Raw genomic sequence first — 20,816 nt, forward strand, 5'->3', positions numbered from 1 at the left:
AGAATCCAACATTGAGTTTTTCTTGGGCTCCTTGTTCATTCTTCCCAAGGTACTCACTCCACAGAAGAGCCTGTGAAGCGTGGGATGAATTGCCACTTGGGGAGAGTTTGTATGATTTGTCCTCTGGTGTCTCCAATGCTTATGTTTCCAGAGGGAAAACAGAACCAGAACAGCTTTTCTATAAAAAAAATACATTTATATCTACACTTCTCTGGTATCTATTTGATTGTCATTGATAGTTTAGCTGGTTGGCATCTCTTTATCTTCATTCTTGCCTTCTGTTACCTCTATTTTAAATACTTGTCGCAATCCAGCAATTTGAAGAAACAGGAATGATTTACTAAAGAAAATGTTTCTATTTTATCCAGAACTTGAAAGCTGTAATTTCAAATCAAGACTTTGTCTTTGTTATCATCAACATTGTTTTGCAAAACCAATTTTTTTCCTGCTGTGATTTACACAGATCCCTCGACACTACTGTAATTAATGCCTAGGGCGCATTTTGGTTTCTACCCTTGCCTATACTTTCATTTAAACGCCCCATTTTCCCTCTCCTTTCAAGAAGCTCACAAAAACTAATCTAAGTCTCGTGCATTCTCCCCACCTGGAAACCTTCCAGAAAGGTCAGAACACAAGCAGAAAACCCAGTCCAGGTTTAGGAACTCCTTTTGCTTAACTCACTCCATGGAGTCCTGCATAATTTTGTACAATGTCACTGCTTGGGCTGGAGGCAGAAATAGAGATAGGGCAATCTCCATTCTGAGCAGCCTGATGGGAGCTTTCACAGAGGGACAATAATGAAATGCAGGCAAAACATTTCATATGTATTACTTCTCTGTAATTTTTCTCTAATCCAAAAATCACAAAAATGCTGTAATTCTGCACAAATCTTGCATACTTGGATTGCATATTTTTCCTAGCTACAGCAGGAATTGATAACAGCCTGCTAAATTACTGCTTAATAAACCACTAAATGAGTGCCATCTAAGATAACGGGGCATTAAATGACAACTATTCAGGGAAAAAGTAGATGTGCAGAAAGGACTGCAAGAGGACTCTCTGCATAGACAGAAATTGGATTAGTCATCTCATCTGTGCCAGTGGTGAAATTCAAACTGAAGCAGATGTGAAAAAAGGAAAGTGGTTTGATTCTGTAACGTGCCAAAGGAAGGAGAGCACTCCTCTGCTCCTCACAGCTCTGTGGTGCTGGGGCAGGCAGGGCTTACAGTACAGGGGTACTGCAATCATTTACATGTCATAAATGCAAAGACAAAATGCATTTTGTATTTCTGTCTCTGCATTTCATAGAATCACAGAATCACAGGGTCTATGAAACACAGAGACAGAAAACCAAAGAGCATTAGATAACACGGAGTTAAAATATTATCAGACAAAACATCAGAAGAGATAGAGAGAGTGGAGAGTTTCAGGCTGCAAAGACAAACTCAAATTGATCCCATGATTTCAGTGGGGTTTAGGTATTTGAATGACTGTGTGTCCTGTAAATGTAAAGGCCTTGATTGTACTGGTGGAAAAGCACCGTCAAAGTCCGTGAGGGGTTGCAAAGCTTCAGCCCATACATCACAGCCTGGTGTCATCCATCTGCAGGCACGTTTGTCCCAGAAGGCAGAGAACATATTTGTTTGGCTTGTAGGAGCTGGAAAATTGTATCATCTGGGCTGATACTTAATACGTCTTCGGTGTAGTATCACCAATGGAGTTATGACAAACGGTCTGAAGGCCATATTTCTGGGGAATGACATAATCAATGACAGATCCTGGTCTAATTTAGGTAGGTTTGGAGTGCAGAGTTTTAAAGGAAGAAAGTGGAGTGCTACAGATTTCCTCTCCTTAATATTTGCTACCCATGGAACGTAAAACATTTTATTTCAAAGCACTTATTGCCTGTTTGGTAGTGTTTTCATGTCTCCATTATCTCGAAAACTGTGTAGACATTTTAGTTAAATGTCAGTGCATTATAAAATATTGTTGGTTTATTATTTTGGCCTGCAGTGAACATCCAATTTTGGGCTGACAAAATGCTCTTTACTCATCTTCTCCCCATAAATTAGCCATGTTTATGCACAGTACAGTATTTTATATATATCAGACTGCAACAAAAAATCTTCACTCAGGTTAAGTTTCCTTAAAAAAAAATATGAATTTCAGTTGATTTTTCAAATCATGTGTTTTAATGTTTTTTAGTTAAAAGAATAGGGACAAGTTGTCTTAAGGGAAAAAAATGTGAATCAAGTTGGATTCTCTTTCCAGAGTTTCATTTTTTTTTTGTCATACAGGTGTTAGATGCTTAACTTTTAGGTCAGTTTCTTTATCTTGTAAAACATGGTTAATTTGTAACATTTAAAGGTGTCTAAGGACATGGTCATTTAACTTGCAAAGGAATTAAATTCAAATTTTCACATCTTTTAATCTGCAATTATCTGTTCCTGGAGGTGCTTAAAAATTGTAGACAGGCAGTTATTTATATGAAAGCTTACCCAGCTCCTCAAGTTTTACTTCTGTACATCTCCAGAAATTATTGATTTTGGCAGTGCTGACCAAGCAGAGATCTTAGCTTTCACCAGTCACCTGGAGTAGCTCAAAGGCACCAGTGCTGCTTTGTCAGACTGAAAATCTGAGCTCAACTCTCTCCCAAAATGCTCCAGCTCCTTGGGAGCCAGTGCCTGAAAGGTATTTTGGAGGTGACAGGAGGGGTAAGCATTGACAGTTGATGCAATTCTACATTGCATTTAATATGTAAAGGTTTGTTTTGGCAGAGAAAAGGTCTTTTTGATACTGTTGTGTAGCTGACAAATAGCTGAGTTTCATCCTTTGTTTCTTACCTACTTTAGCCAATTTAATGCTTTTGAATTGAGGAGGCTTTGTAAAAGTAAATATCACTACAAAACACACTCAGAGATCTTGTGAGGATAAATCCTTCAACATCTGGGAATTTAAACATTGTCATAGAAAATCTTGAAAATACATATGGACACAAAAATGAACTTGCCATCCAGATGAACTTCATGTGGATTCAGATTTTATGAGGAGTATTTATTTTTGATTTATTTTAAAAGCATACATCCAGGATTAATAAGAAAACACGGATTGTTGTTTGCTTTCTATACTTTGGAATATTTTTAATAATATGGAGTTGTTCCTAGTCTTTGGCTTTCACAGTAAAATTTCAGCATTCTGCAGTTAGTCTTAGACTGCCTATCAGCTTCATAGGCAGACTGATATATTACAGAGATGTACCTTTCTTTAAGGCAAATTTGTGGAGTACATGTACACCACCATTTTAATTGCAACGCTGCACACAATTTTGTATAACATCCGTTTATCTTTAGGAGAGGCTGGGGGTTAATTTAGTGAAAAAAATAAATGTACACTAATTAGAAGATGACAAGTCATAGCTGATAAGGTCACTTGTCAGACAAATATGAATTCAATATCTATTGCATAGACAACTACATTTTCTCTGGCCTGGAGCAAACAATTTCTCTTTTGGAATACCACAAATGTTTACAAGAAAGATGTTGAGAAAACTCTTTTATTTCTACTACATTCAGTGTAAAGCATAATAAATCTAATTAGAAACAGCAGTTGAAGTTATAATGTTATATTCTGATTTGGTGCACTATACAGTCAGTGATTTCAGTAGCTTTAGACTAATATGAGTGAACTATGAATCTGATTAGTGCTCAACAAGATGTTAGCAGAGATTAACCCCTGCAGGTTTTTTCACATTGTCTGTTCCAGTACAATTTTGTTTTATATATATAAGCTGCAAGAGCAGTAATCAATCATCAAAATCTATTTGGTGTAAGTGTATGAAATGAGACAATATTAGAGGATGAAGCAATTGTGTTCTGTTAACCACTCCTGTGTTGGGGTGAAGGCCATTTAAGCACGTGAATCAAAGTTTGGATAGATTTTACTCTAAAATGCAAAGCCATTTTCCAGGGTGAGTTTGGTCCATGGTCTATTAGATGGAGACAAAGCTACAGTTTGGGAGAAATGGCAGCCTGGCTGAGGCAGTGAAGCAATATAAACAAAAATCTGTCCAAGAGCACACAGCAATTCAGCAAAGAGAAAGCCAAAGGACAAGGTTTGTTCTCTGAATTTATAACATGCTCCTGTTTTCTTTTTTATCTCAAATGATAATGAGCTTTGCATCAGTTTTTAAGGAAATCAAGTTATAAACAATATACCCATAGGCAAGAGATTGATGTGTGAATACAACCTACCATGAACCAAAGCTTTGTAATGACGTGCCCCTGCCTGCTTCAGCCTTCCTCTGCAAGACACGAGGTGGCTGCTAGAGCTGGGAGGGGAAAGGGGACAGAACATCTCTCACAAAAGTCCCCATATGGGCTGAATAAAAGAAAGGTGAAGCTGCTAACAGCACGAGCCATCCTTTGCCTTTGAACGCTCCTTTGAGCAGGTGCTGGCAGCAAGACAAGGGTGCTCAGGGTGACACTGCCAGCAGGTGAGATGTGACTTCAGTCCAGCCTGTCACTGCTTGAAAAACCGCCAGTACTGCAGCCTTCTTGGTTCTGTCTGCTCATGTCGGAAATAGAAATGTACTAATGAAGATGCAGAAATCAAATTCTACCTAACTATGGCACTGGTCTGCACATGTAAAGTGTGTGTGTGGGGGGGTGAGGAACAGCCCTGGCACATTGACTATCTGCTATCATTTTATACTCAGGCAAATGAATTCAGGGTGAACTACACTAACAAACAGTGGTTTTGGCTTTCAAGGATCTGTTTAAAATGTTTAAAATATAGATTATGCCAGATGTGCTGTCACTAAAAGGGAGTTATGCTTACTTTAGACGTACATCAGTAAGTCCCCTAGCCATTAATGTGAGCTCCCACTAATGGCTCCCACTAAGGGCAGCCATTTTGTGTCTTCTGCTTGGGAGCAAAAGTGAATGAAGTCCCCAGGGAAATAATGAAGTGATGTTGCCTATTCAGAGAAAATATTATCCCGAGAAAACAGTACGATAGATCTGATCTTACATACACGTATATTGTGAAGAGAAGACATTTTAAAGCTATGGTGACTTTCTTTGCTCATATGTTGAATAGCCGGATTGCTTCAGCAATCTTTCACTTTTCCCTCAAAACCCTCCTTCTTCTTTTGTGCCCAGTTTGGAGCCATCAAGTACAATTATTCCATTTCTAAGGCCTTCCAGGAGTACAGTGAAAGGTGCATTTGTCATTACAAAAATATCTTTGTCCATGAGAACGTTTCATTCCTACTGACGGCAGCTCACACCATGGCAAAGCTCACAGGAGGCTTGATTAAAAGACCTGACTTACATAAGTAGAAACGAATGACTTTCAGGTAATTATAGCAGGAGCATGGTGTTTAGAGCCAAACAATATCACAGATAGTGCCTTAATTAGCAGCAAAAGTGATTTAGCAGAGTAATATTCTAATACCAATTCAATTGCTACAAATTATTAATAACAATGGCAGAGAATAACCAAGATCCAGTAACAACAAGATGCAGGATCTGTCAGAGGAAAACATATTGCCCCTTTAATAACGAGAATGTAATTAGAGTAGAACAATAAAACATATATTAATATTGAACAAAGGACACAATACCATAGTATTATGCTACACAGGAGAAGGAAAAAAAAATCCTACTGCTAGAATCCTAAAAGGGTCTAAAAATCAAACTCATAAAAGTGTAGAGGTTAAGATTAACTTCTATAGATTTACCTCCTGATGCAAAGCTGATAGGGCTTTAGACAGTTTCATCTTTAAGCTGCCCTATGAGGACAAGGATTGTCACCCCCAGACAGACCTTACACAGATCTAAGGAAGCAGAAAGACCCAGAGAAATGTGGGCTGCTGGTCTCCTCTTGGTCTGAAGTCTACCTCCATATTCAGAAATCACTCTCTTACTCCACTCTTACCTACTGCAGAAGAAGACAGCTTTATTTCTGTTTGAATGGTAACTGTGATAAGTATATTGTCAACTAGTACAATTATTAACACAAATCTGGAAATATTAGGTGTGTTTTTCTCTGCAGTTTCTAAAGCCATGTAATTCCATGTGAATTAAAAGTTGCTTTTCACTTTGATTTTTTGTTTTGTTTGTTTGTTTGAAGTCTAACCCTAATACTTGATGACAGAATATAGAAAAGGGGAATTCTGAAGGATGAAAAATGAACACAAGGTAAACAATAAGAATCTATTTTCATTATTTGAAGGTTCAGAACTGTAATCTAGTCTCATGGAAAATGTGTACTTAGCTTGTGATTTCGATTGCTGTTGGAGCTGATAGCACCAAAGTAGGAAAACCATAGGATCTGGATATAATATGGTTCAAAAAATGTCTCATCTCTACCTCAGAAATTTTCATTCATCCAGTCCCTACACATGGCCCCAGTAGACTAATCCGTCCATATTTTTCTCAAATTACAGATCAGCGTATGTCTCAGAGTTGGCTTCCCATGCACACACAGCAAGCAATTTTAGTGATAATCCAAAGAGTTTCTCTTCCACATAGTCATAAGAAAAAAGAAATGCCCCACATCCCTATGAGTTTTCTGTTTATAAAGTAGGCATAAGAACCCCAAGCTGAAGAAAGCAGTATTATCTGAAATAAATCTGTGAACTCAGCTCTGTGACAAAGCCATTTTTTGTCCCAGACAAATGCCAACAATAACAATAAATTAAAAACTATTAAAAAAAAAAAAAAAAGATTCTGAATTTATAAATTCTTTGCTGCTAGGAGATTGGAGGAGAAAAAAAAAAAAAAAAAGCCCAGGTACAATGATTGTGATAGTAAATTTCCCCCAGGAATGCCAAGTAGGTATGAATGCAGTGAATTCCAAGAAGTTTTCAGTGTTAATTTCTGCTCAACAAGAAACACACACACATAAACAGCAATCAATAGTTGCTAAATGAAAAAGAAGTAGCAAATCAATAACTAGAGACATTTTATTTTCAAGCTTCTGCAAACAATGGAAGGGATGATCAGCCTGTGATTACGTGGAAGTAGCAGATATGGTTACAGCTCTTAAAAGTTAGTGAGCAAGGTCTTCACCCAATGTCAGTGTGTGCAGATCTGCTGGGTATTAAGCCATATGGAAATTAGATCTGGGTTTCCATTTCCAAATAAAGCAGATTTAACCATTTTGCGCATTTCCAAGGCCTGTTTTCCAGAAACAGGTTAAATCCCTATCATTCGTACTGTCTATCCATTTGCATCCCTTTTCTGCTAGTGGAAAGCTACAGCTTACAGCTGGGTTTCTCTTCATTTCATAGGACATGTCTGCCACTCTTGCCACACTAAAACCTAACCTTTCACATGCTAGTGCTTTTCTTGAGGCATGGGTTGTGATGTTAGAAAAGAATTGATTGTTAAACTTCAGGAGAATCCATTATTTGATTAGTGTAACAATACACCCGACCAAGCTGCCACAGCCTCAACTCTGTCACAGGGGATCTCAAAATCCAGCTTTGGGGTTTTACTTTCACATTCATTAATGAAGTATCCTCGTCTAATAGTGACCTCTGCAAAACAATGTCTTTAATGTCAGCTTAATGGTGAGATTATTACATACATTAAATGTAGGAATTATATTCAGTTAAATTGGCCTTGAAAACAATGATGTGTCTATTTTAAGTCAACTGTGTCAGTGATACATTATTATGCCATCTTAAGGCTGTGCTTTTATTTTTATTTTCTACTTAAATTTTCTACTCCCTGCAAAAGGAAATGCTCAAAATATTTTCCGTGTTTAATCACCTGTTAATTTCAACTTCTTGGCACTGATAATAAAGTGCAGTTGAATTTTCTTTGAAGCTGTTGCATACACACACACAAACACACACAAGTTTATCGATATATATATATATAGAGAGAGAGAGAGAGAGCACCAGGATGTTATTTTACGAAGTTAATGAGCATTTCATACAAAGATTAAATGACTTGATATGAAACAGAAAGAAACCATGCAAAATTCACAATATAGAAAAAGAACTTATTTCCTTTCATGTGAAGTAACTAATCAAAGAGATTACGAAGCAGTAATTATGTAAACCACTATAAAAATGGGTTAGGCCTTTCAGACTGGAGAAAAGACTTCTACTCTGGAGCCACACAGAAAATATAAAGTTCCAGTAATGACTTCCATGAATTCTAGCATGCTCCACTTAACTTCAGGAACTGTAAATAACATCTTTCTGACAGCTAAATCAATGCAACCTGAAATTTGAAAGTGTATTGACCCTCAAAGAAGCATCTGAGCTCTATCCTCTTTTTCACCATATGTCCATACACTTGAGGGAATTCAAAAAAGACTTTTTTTTTTTTTTCTTGGAAAGGAAGTATAATAAGGAAGATGCTTCTATAACTTGAATCTAGCCCACATTATATAACGTTATATGATTGACACATCCAGCAGGTCAGTTTGACGTGATATGGCATACTTGGGAAACATCGCAGTGATATACGTCTGACTGAATAAAGACTGCCTGGGAGGTGGGCTTCTGTTTTTTACTGCAAAGCTGCAAAAACCCTTACAATCCTTAAATATGATAGGTGAGGCTTTCAGAAATGCTCAGCCTTGCCCTAATTCTTCCCTTCTCAAAACAAATGATAAGACTGTCATTGAAATCTGTGGAGACGTACCAATACTAACGCTGAGTCCTTCTCACTGCTGCTAATGTCACTTGTCACCTCTTTACTGATGTTATCATCACTGCTGCATTGTCGTTCCTTTCTACATGTGCTTCATTACCATAGCAGTTGAAACCAGAAACTGTTGTGAATATATCCCTCTTGGAATTGAGCAATGAAGGAAATAGCTATCTTAAATTCCACGTTGCATTGTAACATCCTCCTGCTTTGCAGCCAGCAAGTGGCAGAGCCAGAAGTTGCTCACAGGCTTCCTGAGCACCCGTCACGAGAGGATCCATCCTTTACATAGTCTTGTGCTGAAGTCAGAGATTCACATTTCTCACATAGTGGTTTGCTTTGTCTCCTTTTTACCCTTGAGTTAGCAGCAGTTTGTAGTTCTGATAAGAGATGGGAAAAGGAAATAATTCTTCATTTTCCTTCCTAAAATTAAAGACCACGTCTGTGTAAGCCCTTCTAGAAATGAGCAGGAACAGAGCAGCTCGCTGTCTACAACTCACCTGGTTTCCAGCTTAAGGCAACGTTTGGATACTAATATTTTCTAAATGTTGTGTCTGCAAAACTGGGTGATGGATTAGAAAAGTAACTTATTTTCCCTTTACCATATGTCAAGTTTTTCCTTTATCTTGCACGTTTTCACATCCTTTTTTGGATACTAATATTTTTCCTGTTAATTCAGTATTAATTGAAGGCTCTGGTTTTGTATCTGTGCACATATGGCAGTTCTCAGAGTACTGGCTGTTAGCTGGGATTTCACTGGCCCACCTCAGACCCAGACAACTGATCTGCTGCATGTAAGGGGAAAGGCAAATGAAGTACCACAGGAAGATGAGAATGAAGGTCACACCTGAGACACCTTCTCTCCCATCTGCCAAAGCCCACATTAACCTTTGCCAGGACCTCACTACATTAGCAGTCATCCTTTCTTGCTTGAGGCTTGGGACTCATTTACAGAAATAGAACTTTCAGGGTCACTGTTTCCCAAAGTCATGAGAACTTCCACGTTGTGCAAGGGAAACCTAATTATTTTCTTTCTCTGACTCATCAGTGGGTCTCTGAATGCCTCTGGTTGTTCAGAAGTGCCTTAACATTTCCAGGCTGGACTAGTTCATCTCCACAGTTTGCTGTTAGAAATAGCAAAGATGTCACTTGTCTTAAAATATATGGTCTGCTGTTTCATTCCTAAAGGTGCTGTTATGCTAACAATAAATCTGCAAGAGACTGCAGGCAGAGCGTGGGATGTGATGTATTCAATATTCATCATGCTGTGACCCAAAGGAGTATCAGGACACTTTACATCAGGAAATTTCTCTCTCTAATTTAGCAGTTTCAAAATGATGGGCCAAAATACAGCCCGGGAGGTTGCAGTTGCATCTTCAATTGAATTTCATCCAATAAGCCAAAAGATTGTAAAAATATAATTACTGCCTCATTTCCAAAATGAAAGTTCAGACTAACTGGTTTGCCTTTTAATACTTATCTTGTCTATAGCTAATTTTAAGTGCCTGACAGTTTTTACTGACACTTTCCTTTTTCATTAGCTTTAACACTGGAAATTCCAATTGCTTCCTTCTGAGATCACCAGTAGAGCAAAGGACAGTTGCAAAGGCCATATCTGTATTGAAGATTATATACTTTTGAAGCACAGAAGCCACCAAGAATCAGAGAAGAGGGAAATCACAACAGCCTTTGGGAATGGGAAAGACACAAAATTTGGATAAGCATTCCAGGAAGAAGAGCAAAATTGCAGAAGTGTTTGGGAGATAGCTCTCCTCCTCTTCCTGAAAGGGAAGAAGCCTAGGAGAAGTGACAAAAGGAAACAGGGAAGCTGAGATTGAAGCAGTGAAATCAATGCCAGAGTGGGACTGTAGCTATGATGCTGTGAAGGGAGCTACCAACAGACTTATTTGTTCCCCCAGCATCGTATATTTAGATCAGCCACCGGGAAAATCAAATAGCATTTGTTTCTCTTCTCCCTGAAGATCTCCAATCCATACTTATATAAGATCCTATGTTCCTAACTTGGGTAATGGAAAGGGATGGGTGAAAGGCTTTTGTAACATATATATGATCAAATTATTATTTGCATTGAAACATTGAACATAGCCCTATAGACAAAGGAGGGAATGGAAGAACCAGAGAGACAGACAGATGAGTCACACACAGTTGCATGGGCAACCTGCAGCAGATCCAGGCATAACTCCCATTTCTAAATAACAGCCTAATGTGCATCTGGGCTATGCTTAAAATGGCTTTCTCTCTTGCAGTGATATTGCTGGCAACAAGCCTTGCACAGTAGCTCCAGAGGACAGAATGTGAGCTGAGGGCAGCCATGGGAGGAAAGCTTGAGACACCTTTTTTTGTGAAGAAACATTTATTTTCTTTCCTGAGTGCTCAAGCCATTTTTCTGTTGATATCAGCTTCTCAAAATTCCATCTAAATCTTTAATGCAGAAAGTGAGTGCTCTTTCTTAGCATGTTAATATCAAGCAATGTTTAAATTTCAACTATATTGTAAGGAGGAGGCTGTCATGCATCCTTATAACAAATACACAGAATTTAAAGTAATGATCTCTGTGTTTATCTTCATCAGCCTTCTCGCCTCTGGTGCTCTGCTTAGATCAGATTATCTCATTTAAATAGCAATGGGTTATGAAAAAAAGTCTAATCTGTTCCCTCACTGTGTCACTGTGCATGCATACATTACTTTGTTTTATTTCATCCCTTAAGGCACTTGCAAGAAAACCCCCAAAGACCCTTTTAAGTCACATAAAACAAAACAAAACAAAACAAAAACAACAACAAAAAAAACACCACTGCTGGAAAATAAGAGTTGTAGGGAGTAATGCTCTATACATGAGCTTTCCGTAGATTTGAAATATAGAGAGTAATTTGATTTTTGAGTAATTGAACTGCCATTTTGGGGGGCAATAATATCTAGCTCTGCTATGCAGCAAATTTAATCCTTAGATTTAAAATTAATTTATAGGTCCATATCATTTTTATTCTACATGGCTGGTGTAACTGAGATAGAGACAAGGAAGAAATGGCTGACCAACAACCTGAGTTATTTTTCAGGTCTCAGCTCACAAGATTGTTCTCCACAGCATAGTTTCTAATTTTCCCACTCAGTTCTATCAACCACTATATTGATGCAAGTCGTCCATCAAAGAAGTTTTACCCGTAAGTCCAAGTTTGACTATTACCATCAAGCATATTTCAGAATGCCATATAGTAAAAATCAGCATACCTCCACTGAAATCAGGGAAGATAATTTATATTGAGGTATAAATTAACTTATCTAGGTGAAGTCAGTGGGCACCTTAATTGATGGCAGGATCAGGACAAAGGTACTGTTGTGGTCTACTCTTGGTGCTTAGGAATATGGAACATTTAAATTTTATCTATTAAGTCTTAAAAAAATGAACAAATTAATATAAAAGTGAGCTCCTAGTGTATTTTAACTCAGTTGGCCCAGGACACTTGTCTCATTAAAAGATGATCCTCTGACAAGAAAGATGAAGATGACAGAAATTTTTTAAAATGAAAGCTTAGTGAAAAGAAATGAAGGAAAAGGTTATATATTGAAATATAAAACATGGGTGTAAGAATATCTTGTTCATCACTAAGCTGTGCTGGTCCTCCAGTGACTCAAATTTCAGGATCGCCATCTATTGCACACAAACTGCTAAAAGCAATTAAGAACTCATAAGGGCATCCTATACATAAAAAAAAAAAAAAAAAAAAAAAAAGGTCCTTTACTTAGGTGAATAAAGAAATGATGTATGAGAAGTATGGAAGCAGGGTTGATAAACACTATGGTGGTGCAGCGGGCACCCAACATGATTATAGTTGAAGGTAATTAAAGGGAAGACTGGGTTCCTAAACTTGGTGTTATGTTTAGTTCAGCATATTTAGGCCTAACCAAGTGACTGCTTATTTGAAATATATACAAGCATTTTAATATGAAGTCCTTAACATGTCGGCTGTTTGTTACTGAAACAGCCACTTAGTATTGATTTCACAGAATGTCAGCTCCCGAGATTTACATTTTCACCTGGAATCTATTAAACAAAATGCTATCAGTTTTAATTTGAATTGTATTTTAAAATACTACTGCAGTCTGCACTCTGCTTCTGTAGTTTCTTCATTTCAAACAGCTGCTGACTCACACTGTACATAATTTAAGTATCATTTGAGGTTGCTTTAATACAATTTCTTCATAAGTACACAAGTAACATACCAGATATTTAGAGTTCAGTACATTAATTACAGACAAAAGACAGTTGTCATGGTTTCTATCACAGACTGTGTGAAAGGTCAGTACATCCCCAAATTCATTATAACCTCAAAGAGTTCAGTTACCATTGGTCTCTGGTCTCAGATGAGTCTGTATTGAGTCACATGAGTTAATTCCATTTATATGATTTTATGAAGCAGGATTATCAAGTTATACCTTTTGAATTAAAAGAAAGATTCAAAAAACAAATGAACTCAGAACACCAAACCCTTATGGTGAACAAAGCCCAGGCAGGCAGAAAAGAACATTTTACCTCACAATATGTCAGCTACCAGTTGATGGACTAATTAAGCACAAGGGATATTCAAGGAGGAGAATGGGAGAAAGCAGTCCTGCTTCCTCCAACCACACTTTCTCCCCTGAATGCCATCTGAGAACAGAGGGGATGCCCAGGGCTTGGAGCAGTGACAGCAGGGGTTGTGTAAGGGTCCATCACCATGCCAACTGGAGACAAGGGCAGAAGAAATATTTCCGTTTGCTTTGGGCGTGAAGCAAGATTTCCTTTCACTTTTGGCATTTCTGCTTTGAAAGTCCTTAGGATTCTTACAGGTTCTGGATTTCATCAATGAATATTTACAATTGTCTTTAATTTAAATGTGATTTAAAGATACTTTACCAGTACAGAGGCATTCTGAGGGTATGATATTCCTTTAAGTGTGAGCACTAAACCATCCACACAATACTCACTAAGGTATTCTGGTTTTTAAACTTGCTGGCTTGGGAGTTTCTTACAGTATGGCTAAGAAATGCATGCGCATGCATGTGCTTGCTGTTAGCAAAGTGAAAATTGTAATTTTTTCTCAATGCTACAGCTTAGAATATTTTTTAAAGCTATTTGCTGAAGTACAGTTTCTTATGATCTTGAAACATGCTTTCCTGGTTCAAAGACAGCAACTGGTGGTTTTTTAAATTAAAAGATGTTCTAATGAAAAGCTCCTTAGTCGCTTGTTCATGCAAATAAGTACTGTTAGTTTTGGTAATTGCTTCCTTTCTAGAAGAATTATGATACTGATACAGATTTATCAATCACAAACACTAATAGTGGAACATTTTACCTGTGCTGCAGCTCATGAATGGCAGCAGAATTATTAGTTTCCATAGCAACACCATCTCCACTTTCCAAGGTCAAAAATTCCTCCCATCCAATCAGCGGAAAGTAAAGTGTGTCTTCCTGTGACTACCTTGATATTCTGTAAAAACAGGAAGAGATATTGGGTAATTGAAGTAGAGATTCAGAACAAATGCCCCAATTTCCCTGTGTAAAATCCTGTTCTTCTGCACCACTGAAGATTCAGACACATATAACACAATAAATCAGGATCATCCCAACACAAAACTAATTCCAAAAAAGATACAAAGCTGGAAATGAGCTCCATGAAAAGCATATGTAATGTCTGAGACCCATCCATTCTCTCCTTTTGGCACAGAGAACATGAGCACAGGACCAAGCTTCTCCAAGCGAGAAAGCAAAATCTGTGCTTGGTGCATTCACCAAACACAGCTGGGTTAGGAGACAGGGTATTTGCAAGTACTGTTCTTGCCTGCTAAATGGTAGTCACACTTTATGAAGTTTCTTGCCTTATAGTAGTCTGCCTTCTAATCCAGGAGAGGATCCTTTGGTGAATGTAATGTAACATAAGCAGTTACTGGTGCAGAATGGGAGCTCTCATATGGGAGGAAAAAGCAATATAATATTTTAGATGTACTGCACAAAGCCAAACAACAACAACAAAAACACTTTTTTTTTTTTTTTGTCATCAGGTTTATTCTTCAGATATAAAACATGCACCCACAAGGATTTACATAATAATTTGCTTTAATTTCCTTTGACATTTCAGTCAACATATGATGTATTAAACCAGGAAAAAAAATATGTGTTTGGCCTTAACTCCCAAAGGGTAAACTTGTAATTTACTGTTGGGAATCAGTTCATAAAAGAGCTGAAAAGAGAAATTACTTAATAAAATGGGTTTACAAAATCATAAAATCATTCTAAACCCTTTAAGTGCTAAAAAATTTCCCCTGAGAAATTGCATTTATGAGCCATGTTTAGGGATCCATAGCCTCTTCTCATTTGTCTCATTTTTCATACCAGTGTGAAAAAAATCATACAGGGTTACCCTAGAATTTAGTACTGATGTGAACGAGAAAGATAGTTTTAACAGGCAATCCTGCTCCAAGCAATATTAAATGCACCTAAAATGTACTTAGCAAATATTTATCATCCTTCAGAGATTTACAATGATACAAGACTGTCCATAACTTCCTTGGGAAACTCTGATAATGTTGTCAGTTTAAAAACTATTCCTAGCTTTTTTTATTTGTCTATTATCAATAGACATGGATTTCTCTCTATAGCTTTTGCATGTTTGGGAAGTATTATTTTGTCTTATCTTAGAGGATTCCTACTTTGTTTATCCTAAATCATTATTTTACCTTGTCTCTTCTGGATTATTTCAGCATAGCAGGCACTTTTCTTTAAGCACACTGCCCAGAGCTGGGCACAGTCGCTCACCTGAGGAACCAGTGCCAAACAGCCGTTTGCTATTTTCACATCCCCAAATGAAGATTGCTCTTTAAAAAAAAAAAAAAACAAAAAAACAAAAAAAAAAAAAACTTGCATTCAGTTCAGGCTCCACTCTAACTCCTTCTTTAAACCTTCTGCCTATACTGAACGTGTGCATCGATTATTTCTACCTAAGTGTGAAGCCTTGTACTTTTCCTTATTGAATTGGATCATATTTATTTCACACACTTTCTTCTGTTTGTCAATATTTGTCTCAAAGCTGGTGTACACATCACAGATATTTAAGACAAAAAAAAAATCTTATCTTTTTTTACTTGTCCTTCCTAAACAGAATGTACCCTTCCAGATCAATACTGCAGACATGGCAATTGTTATCTGGTTTTGTTTGTCAGTTAAGGGAGAGTTTTTCTTATTTGCTAAGGTTTCATGTTAATTCCTCCCATGTCTTATATTAATGTTGTGACTTTGGCTTTTCCTTATGTCCCTGCCTTCCTGTTTCCCAGTTTTATCCTTTTTCTAATTCTGGGTTCACAGGAGGGATCTGTTGTCTGCAGGAAGGTTCCTCAAATGACCATGACCTGTGTGTCCAGCAGCACCTCTGGGAGAGGAGGCTCAAAGTGCCCATTTACTGACAGAGCACCTTGTTGGATGGGAATGGGCTCTCAGCATCAGCAGATAAGAAGCAGTATTTGTCAATGCTTTACCCTTGTTTTGCTGAAGTTATTGCAATGAATTTTGCACATTCCCATGAGCTGTGTTTCCTTGGCGTTTCTATTTGCATTCATCTCCTGTGCTGCATGTTTTTCTCTTGTTGTTTTCCTGGATATAGGCAGCGAGCATTTCCCAGTGCTTCCCACTCTGCTCCCACCCAACTTCCTTTCCTCAGGTTTTCGCAAACACATTCTGTTTCTGGTCATTAAGTATTTACCATGCAAGTTATTTTGCACACACCTGCTGAAATCCCTTTTAAAGGTGCAACTGTTGCCAAAGGCACTAATTATGGCTCAAAAGAAATAGAACTTAAACACTCCAATATTACTCATGTGCTTTCCAGGGGGGAATATTTTGAGTCACAGAAAATCACCAATACAACCCAATTAACTGATCACATGCCTCCTCTTCCAAGATATTTGCCCTTTCCTACAAGGACAATTCCTTCCAAAAAAATAAATCTGTTTACTCGTCCCCTCTTTCAATTATATGTAAGTCTTTTGAAACCAAGAAGCAAATACCTCCTGCTGACGGTATCCAGAATATATTTCCGAAACTATTCATATTTCTGTAGGCTATTGATTAATCTCCAGAACTGTAGCTCCTTTTGAGGCTGCAAATCTGGGGCATTACTGCAGATATACACACACACATATACATATATGTATGTATATATATATACATTTCCTGTAAGTAACCCAACTGTTTTACTTATTTCACTGACAAACACAAGGACCTAACTGGCAAGCAGGCACTTAATAATTTTTACAACGTCTTTCCAACAGCAGCTTCCATGGGATTATTTACTGTCAAACTAAATCAAGAATAAATGAAAAAAATGAAATATTTATGACATAAGAAAAATCTGGTTCAGACTAGAAACCCCAAACTGGCATTAAATCAAGAAATGTAACAAGATAAATCGTGCCATCATACTCTTTGTTTTCTGGATGTAACACTATCACTTATTATAATTGTTATGTCACAGTTTGAACCATCGGTCTAGATAGATAGATGGAAAACAAAGTATGTTAAATATGATCATGGGGGAAACATTACATTTTCCCCTAAAAATACTGATTGCACATCCATTTGTCAACAGGGTGTAATTTATACAAATATATTTGTTACAGAAGTAGTCAGCATCATTATTTTTTATTTTTTATTTTATTTTTTCCATGAGAGAAAACAAGTCACTAGGAAAGGACTCAATCCACAGATGTTTTTTAGCTGCCACTTTTTCTTTTCATGTGTCAGAGAAGGAAACCTATATAATGCTGAGACTTCCAAACATGATGTGTGGGACATACAGGTGCAAACCTGAGATGAACAGACAGAAATTCTGCAGTGGAAATAAAGTGGCTGCTATGAGTTTGCAGGAAACCCACTGGCCAACTATGGCATTGCCTGGCCAAGCCATCTATCACCTGCTTCCCATTGCAAATGCTGCAGGTAATGTTACTGGAGAGAAAAGGTACAAAATCATTTCTTTCATCACAACATTTATTTTGGGATATCGGGAATATTGATAATTTGAATCTAAACATGGTATTTGGGCAGGAGATATAAACATGAGATAAATAACTTTTTTTCTTTTTTTTTTTTCACTGCACTGCATTTTGCATTGCACTTAACACATAGAGGGAAAGCTATTTTAGCATATGTCCTAATTCTCCTAATTCCTAAGCTTGCAATTATACAATTATACCACTTTTTTTTTTTTTTTTCTTCTTTTTCTCTCCTGAAAATTAGATCTGGAAGTAATAAGATATAGATTCATTTATTAATGAAAGTGGTCTGGCATATATTTAATGAAGTAACATAAATACTAATATTTTGTTCATTAGTTCATAGTTTGAACAGAGGTTTAAAGTATTGTATTGTCTTGGTTTCAGGTTTTGAGACCTATACTTTCTTCTACTGCTTATTTTTTTGAGTAACAAAACATTTACAAGATCAAGTCTTTGACAAAGAATAAAATGCAATTCTAGTGTCATCTGAGCTTTCATGAAAATATGCAACATTTCACATTTCTGCCACAACTGTCTGTTATCATTGTAAAAGCGAAAAGGAGTCAGTTCAGGTGGCAAACTGACATCTTTCCAAGGTAAAAGTTGTCAGGCAGTGGGAATGATGAGATTTTGCTCTTAGCTAAATTCAAGCAAATTGACATTTTTACCCATGGCAAAATGTAGCTATGTTTGCAGAAGGAGTAACTTTTTGACCTGGTGAAAGAAGCAGTGGCTAACAACAGGGATTTGGGGGCAAAATTCCACAGTGATGCTGGCAGAGGAGCTTCAATCCGGAACCCGTATATTGGTGTAACTACCTATAGAAAGAGATCTGTGGAACACATGTAGGAGGAAAAGGATAAAAATGTGGAGATAAGAGGCTATAATCCAGGGAGTGCATGCATAGCCTTTTTATTCTGCAGCCTCAGCTTTCCCTCCCACCAGCTTCCACACATCTATATTTTCTTTTGAATTTGGCCTTACATACTTTTGTATTCTTCGTCTGCCAGGAAATAAGCTGAGTCTGTCCCAGCTAGGCTTGCATTCTTGGCACACCATAGCTCCTGATCTCTATATTGTCTCCTGAGCACCTGATTTGAAGGCATCTAATGTGAATTTTCTCATGAATGCCAATGATATACAGCTACATTTTTCTTTTCAAACTTTTTATCCCTGAGGCGCTTTCTGCACTCAAACTATTTTCCAGATATCCATAACAGACTGAATAGCAAATACTTGTAACTACCAGAGCAGAAGCAGAAAAGACCAGCTTTACAGGTTCCAGCAAGATTTACCTATGCTGTTGTAGTACTTACTGCTTATTTAAAATTATTGAACCATATTTCAAAGGAGAAAAGCACCTGACTTATTTAACTAAGGTGTCTGATACTTATTGCTTATTACTTATTACTTATTACTCTTATATACCCTTTTTCACAAAAGGACTTGAATTGTCATTTGTTTTTCATTCCTGACTCCTATAGCTTACTTTTGCTAGAGAAACAGAAAATACTGTAGCTTATTTGTAATTTAAATGTAATTTAAATTCTTTTTTTTTTTTTTTTTTAGGGGGTGGGTCAAGTCTTATCTTTTCAAAACATTTTCCAAAATCCTAACAGTTCATTGTGTTTCAGGTGACATTGTGATCAATGTAGCATATGACAATATGGATGCTTTTATTCCTTAAACTCCCCACTTTAAGGCACCACATTGGTGTATGAGGGGTAATGGACTGGACTCTACTTTTGTGTCTGAGATGGGTAATTTCATCTCCACAGATGGATTCAATGATATTGAAATAAGCATGTATGATGGGCATAACTGGCTTACTGAATAATAACGGGACAAGGCAAAAGGTTTGCATTGAGCAAGCTGTCAAAAAGGATCCACCACTCCTCCGTCAGTTGAACCTACTCATCCCATGACGAAGGATTCTTCTGAGGATTTACTCCTTTTTCTTATGAGTACAAAAGGTAACAGAATTTTCACATTTTTAAAATCATTTTGATTTTTCATATAGATTCATTTTCACTGAAAGCAGCATTTATAAAGCTTTATACCATGTCTTTGAATATTGTCCAATGAGGATTGCAATGGAAGCATAAACTGTCTGGATCTGCTTGGAAACAGAAGCCCTCCTGTCCTAACAATGCACTGCAGAAAGTACCCATGTGCTCTGTGTGCAGTTAGCATCCTGCTAGCATTGCCGTGGCAGTGCCCTGGGAAGATGTTGGAGCAATACACTTTCATCAAAACATTGTGAATATATGCACCTATGTCATGCAATGGCATAACCATTTGCCTGGGCATTCACAACTGTAGGTAATTGAGTCTCAATAGGAAAGAGGCAATGAGAGGATTTGCTCTTATTAACCCAAATATAAAGACTGAAAGATACAAACCCGAGTGTGTTGAGCTGTTGACATATCAGCATAAAAATGTCTTTCAACAGTAGCATGCTTAAGTTGTAATGAATTTAGCTTTGTAATACAATCACAGTCCTTGTGCTTAACCAATCCTTAGGAAAGCACAGTAAAGGTACAGTTATTGCATATGGTCCATGTTGTTTGAAGTATTTTTACTAGTACTTTTATTATGATTTTATTTTATTTTATTTCAGTTTACACACTGTATGCAATGCCAGCAATCATTCTGAAAAGGTTTTCTCTTGGGCAGTATAAAATTTTGCTACTCACACTTCAGCACTGTTGGTAGTGTTTCCCTGTAACTTAGGAGATGTAGACATATTAGCTTTTTACATATGTATGTGTCTATATGTATTCAAGTCTGTATATATATACATAGTACAAACAAAGGTATAATTTGATTCAATCATCTCAATTTTAGTAACTTTTTTAACATGAGATTACAGTGTTATTTCTACTCTTTGCAGTGATATGTATGATAAATAAAGACAAAAATATTTAATTGTGGTGTAGTAGGATAAAACTAACGCAGAAATTGTTTCAATCTGAAGAGTGGTGAAGGGTTTTCTATCCGTTACAAACCCTGTCTGGTCTATTGGTTTCTTACTTTGAGATGCATTAATCTGCGTGGGGAATGTTAGGGTGCCCTTGTGCAGCCAATATACCTCCCTTC

The 20,816-nt window shown here is 37.1% G+C and overlaps 1 protein-coding gene across 3 annotated transcripts in view; it reads right to left on the reverse strand.

Moving 5' to 3' along the window:
* The window catches only part of LOC101794429 (contactin-6), a 145,655-nt gene that overhangs the window by 103,636 nt on the left and 21,203 nt on the right, over positions 1-20,816 (reverse strand). For all 3 annotated transcript variants that reach the window (XM_072044321.1, XM_072044318.1, XM_072044320.1), the window contains exon 2: positions 14,024-14,158. In XM_072044321.1, the coding sequence (XP_071900422.1) occupies positions 14,024-14,078 (55 nt within the window). In that variant the 5' untranslated portion in view covers positions 14,079-14,158. The remainder of the gene's footprint in view (positions 1-14,023; positions 14,159-20,816) is intronic.

Source organism: Anas platyrhynchos, chromosome 13, assembly GCF_047663525.1.
Source record: "Anas platyrhynchos isolate ZD024472 breed Pekin duck chromosome 13, IASCAAS_PekinDuck_T2T, whole genome shotgun sequence".
NCBI classification, from domain to species: domain Eukaryota; kingdom Metazoa; phylum Chordata; class Aves; order Anseriformes; family Anatidae; genus Anas; species Anas platyrhynchos.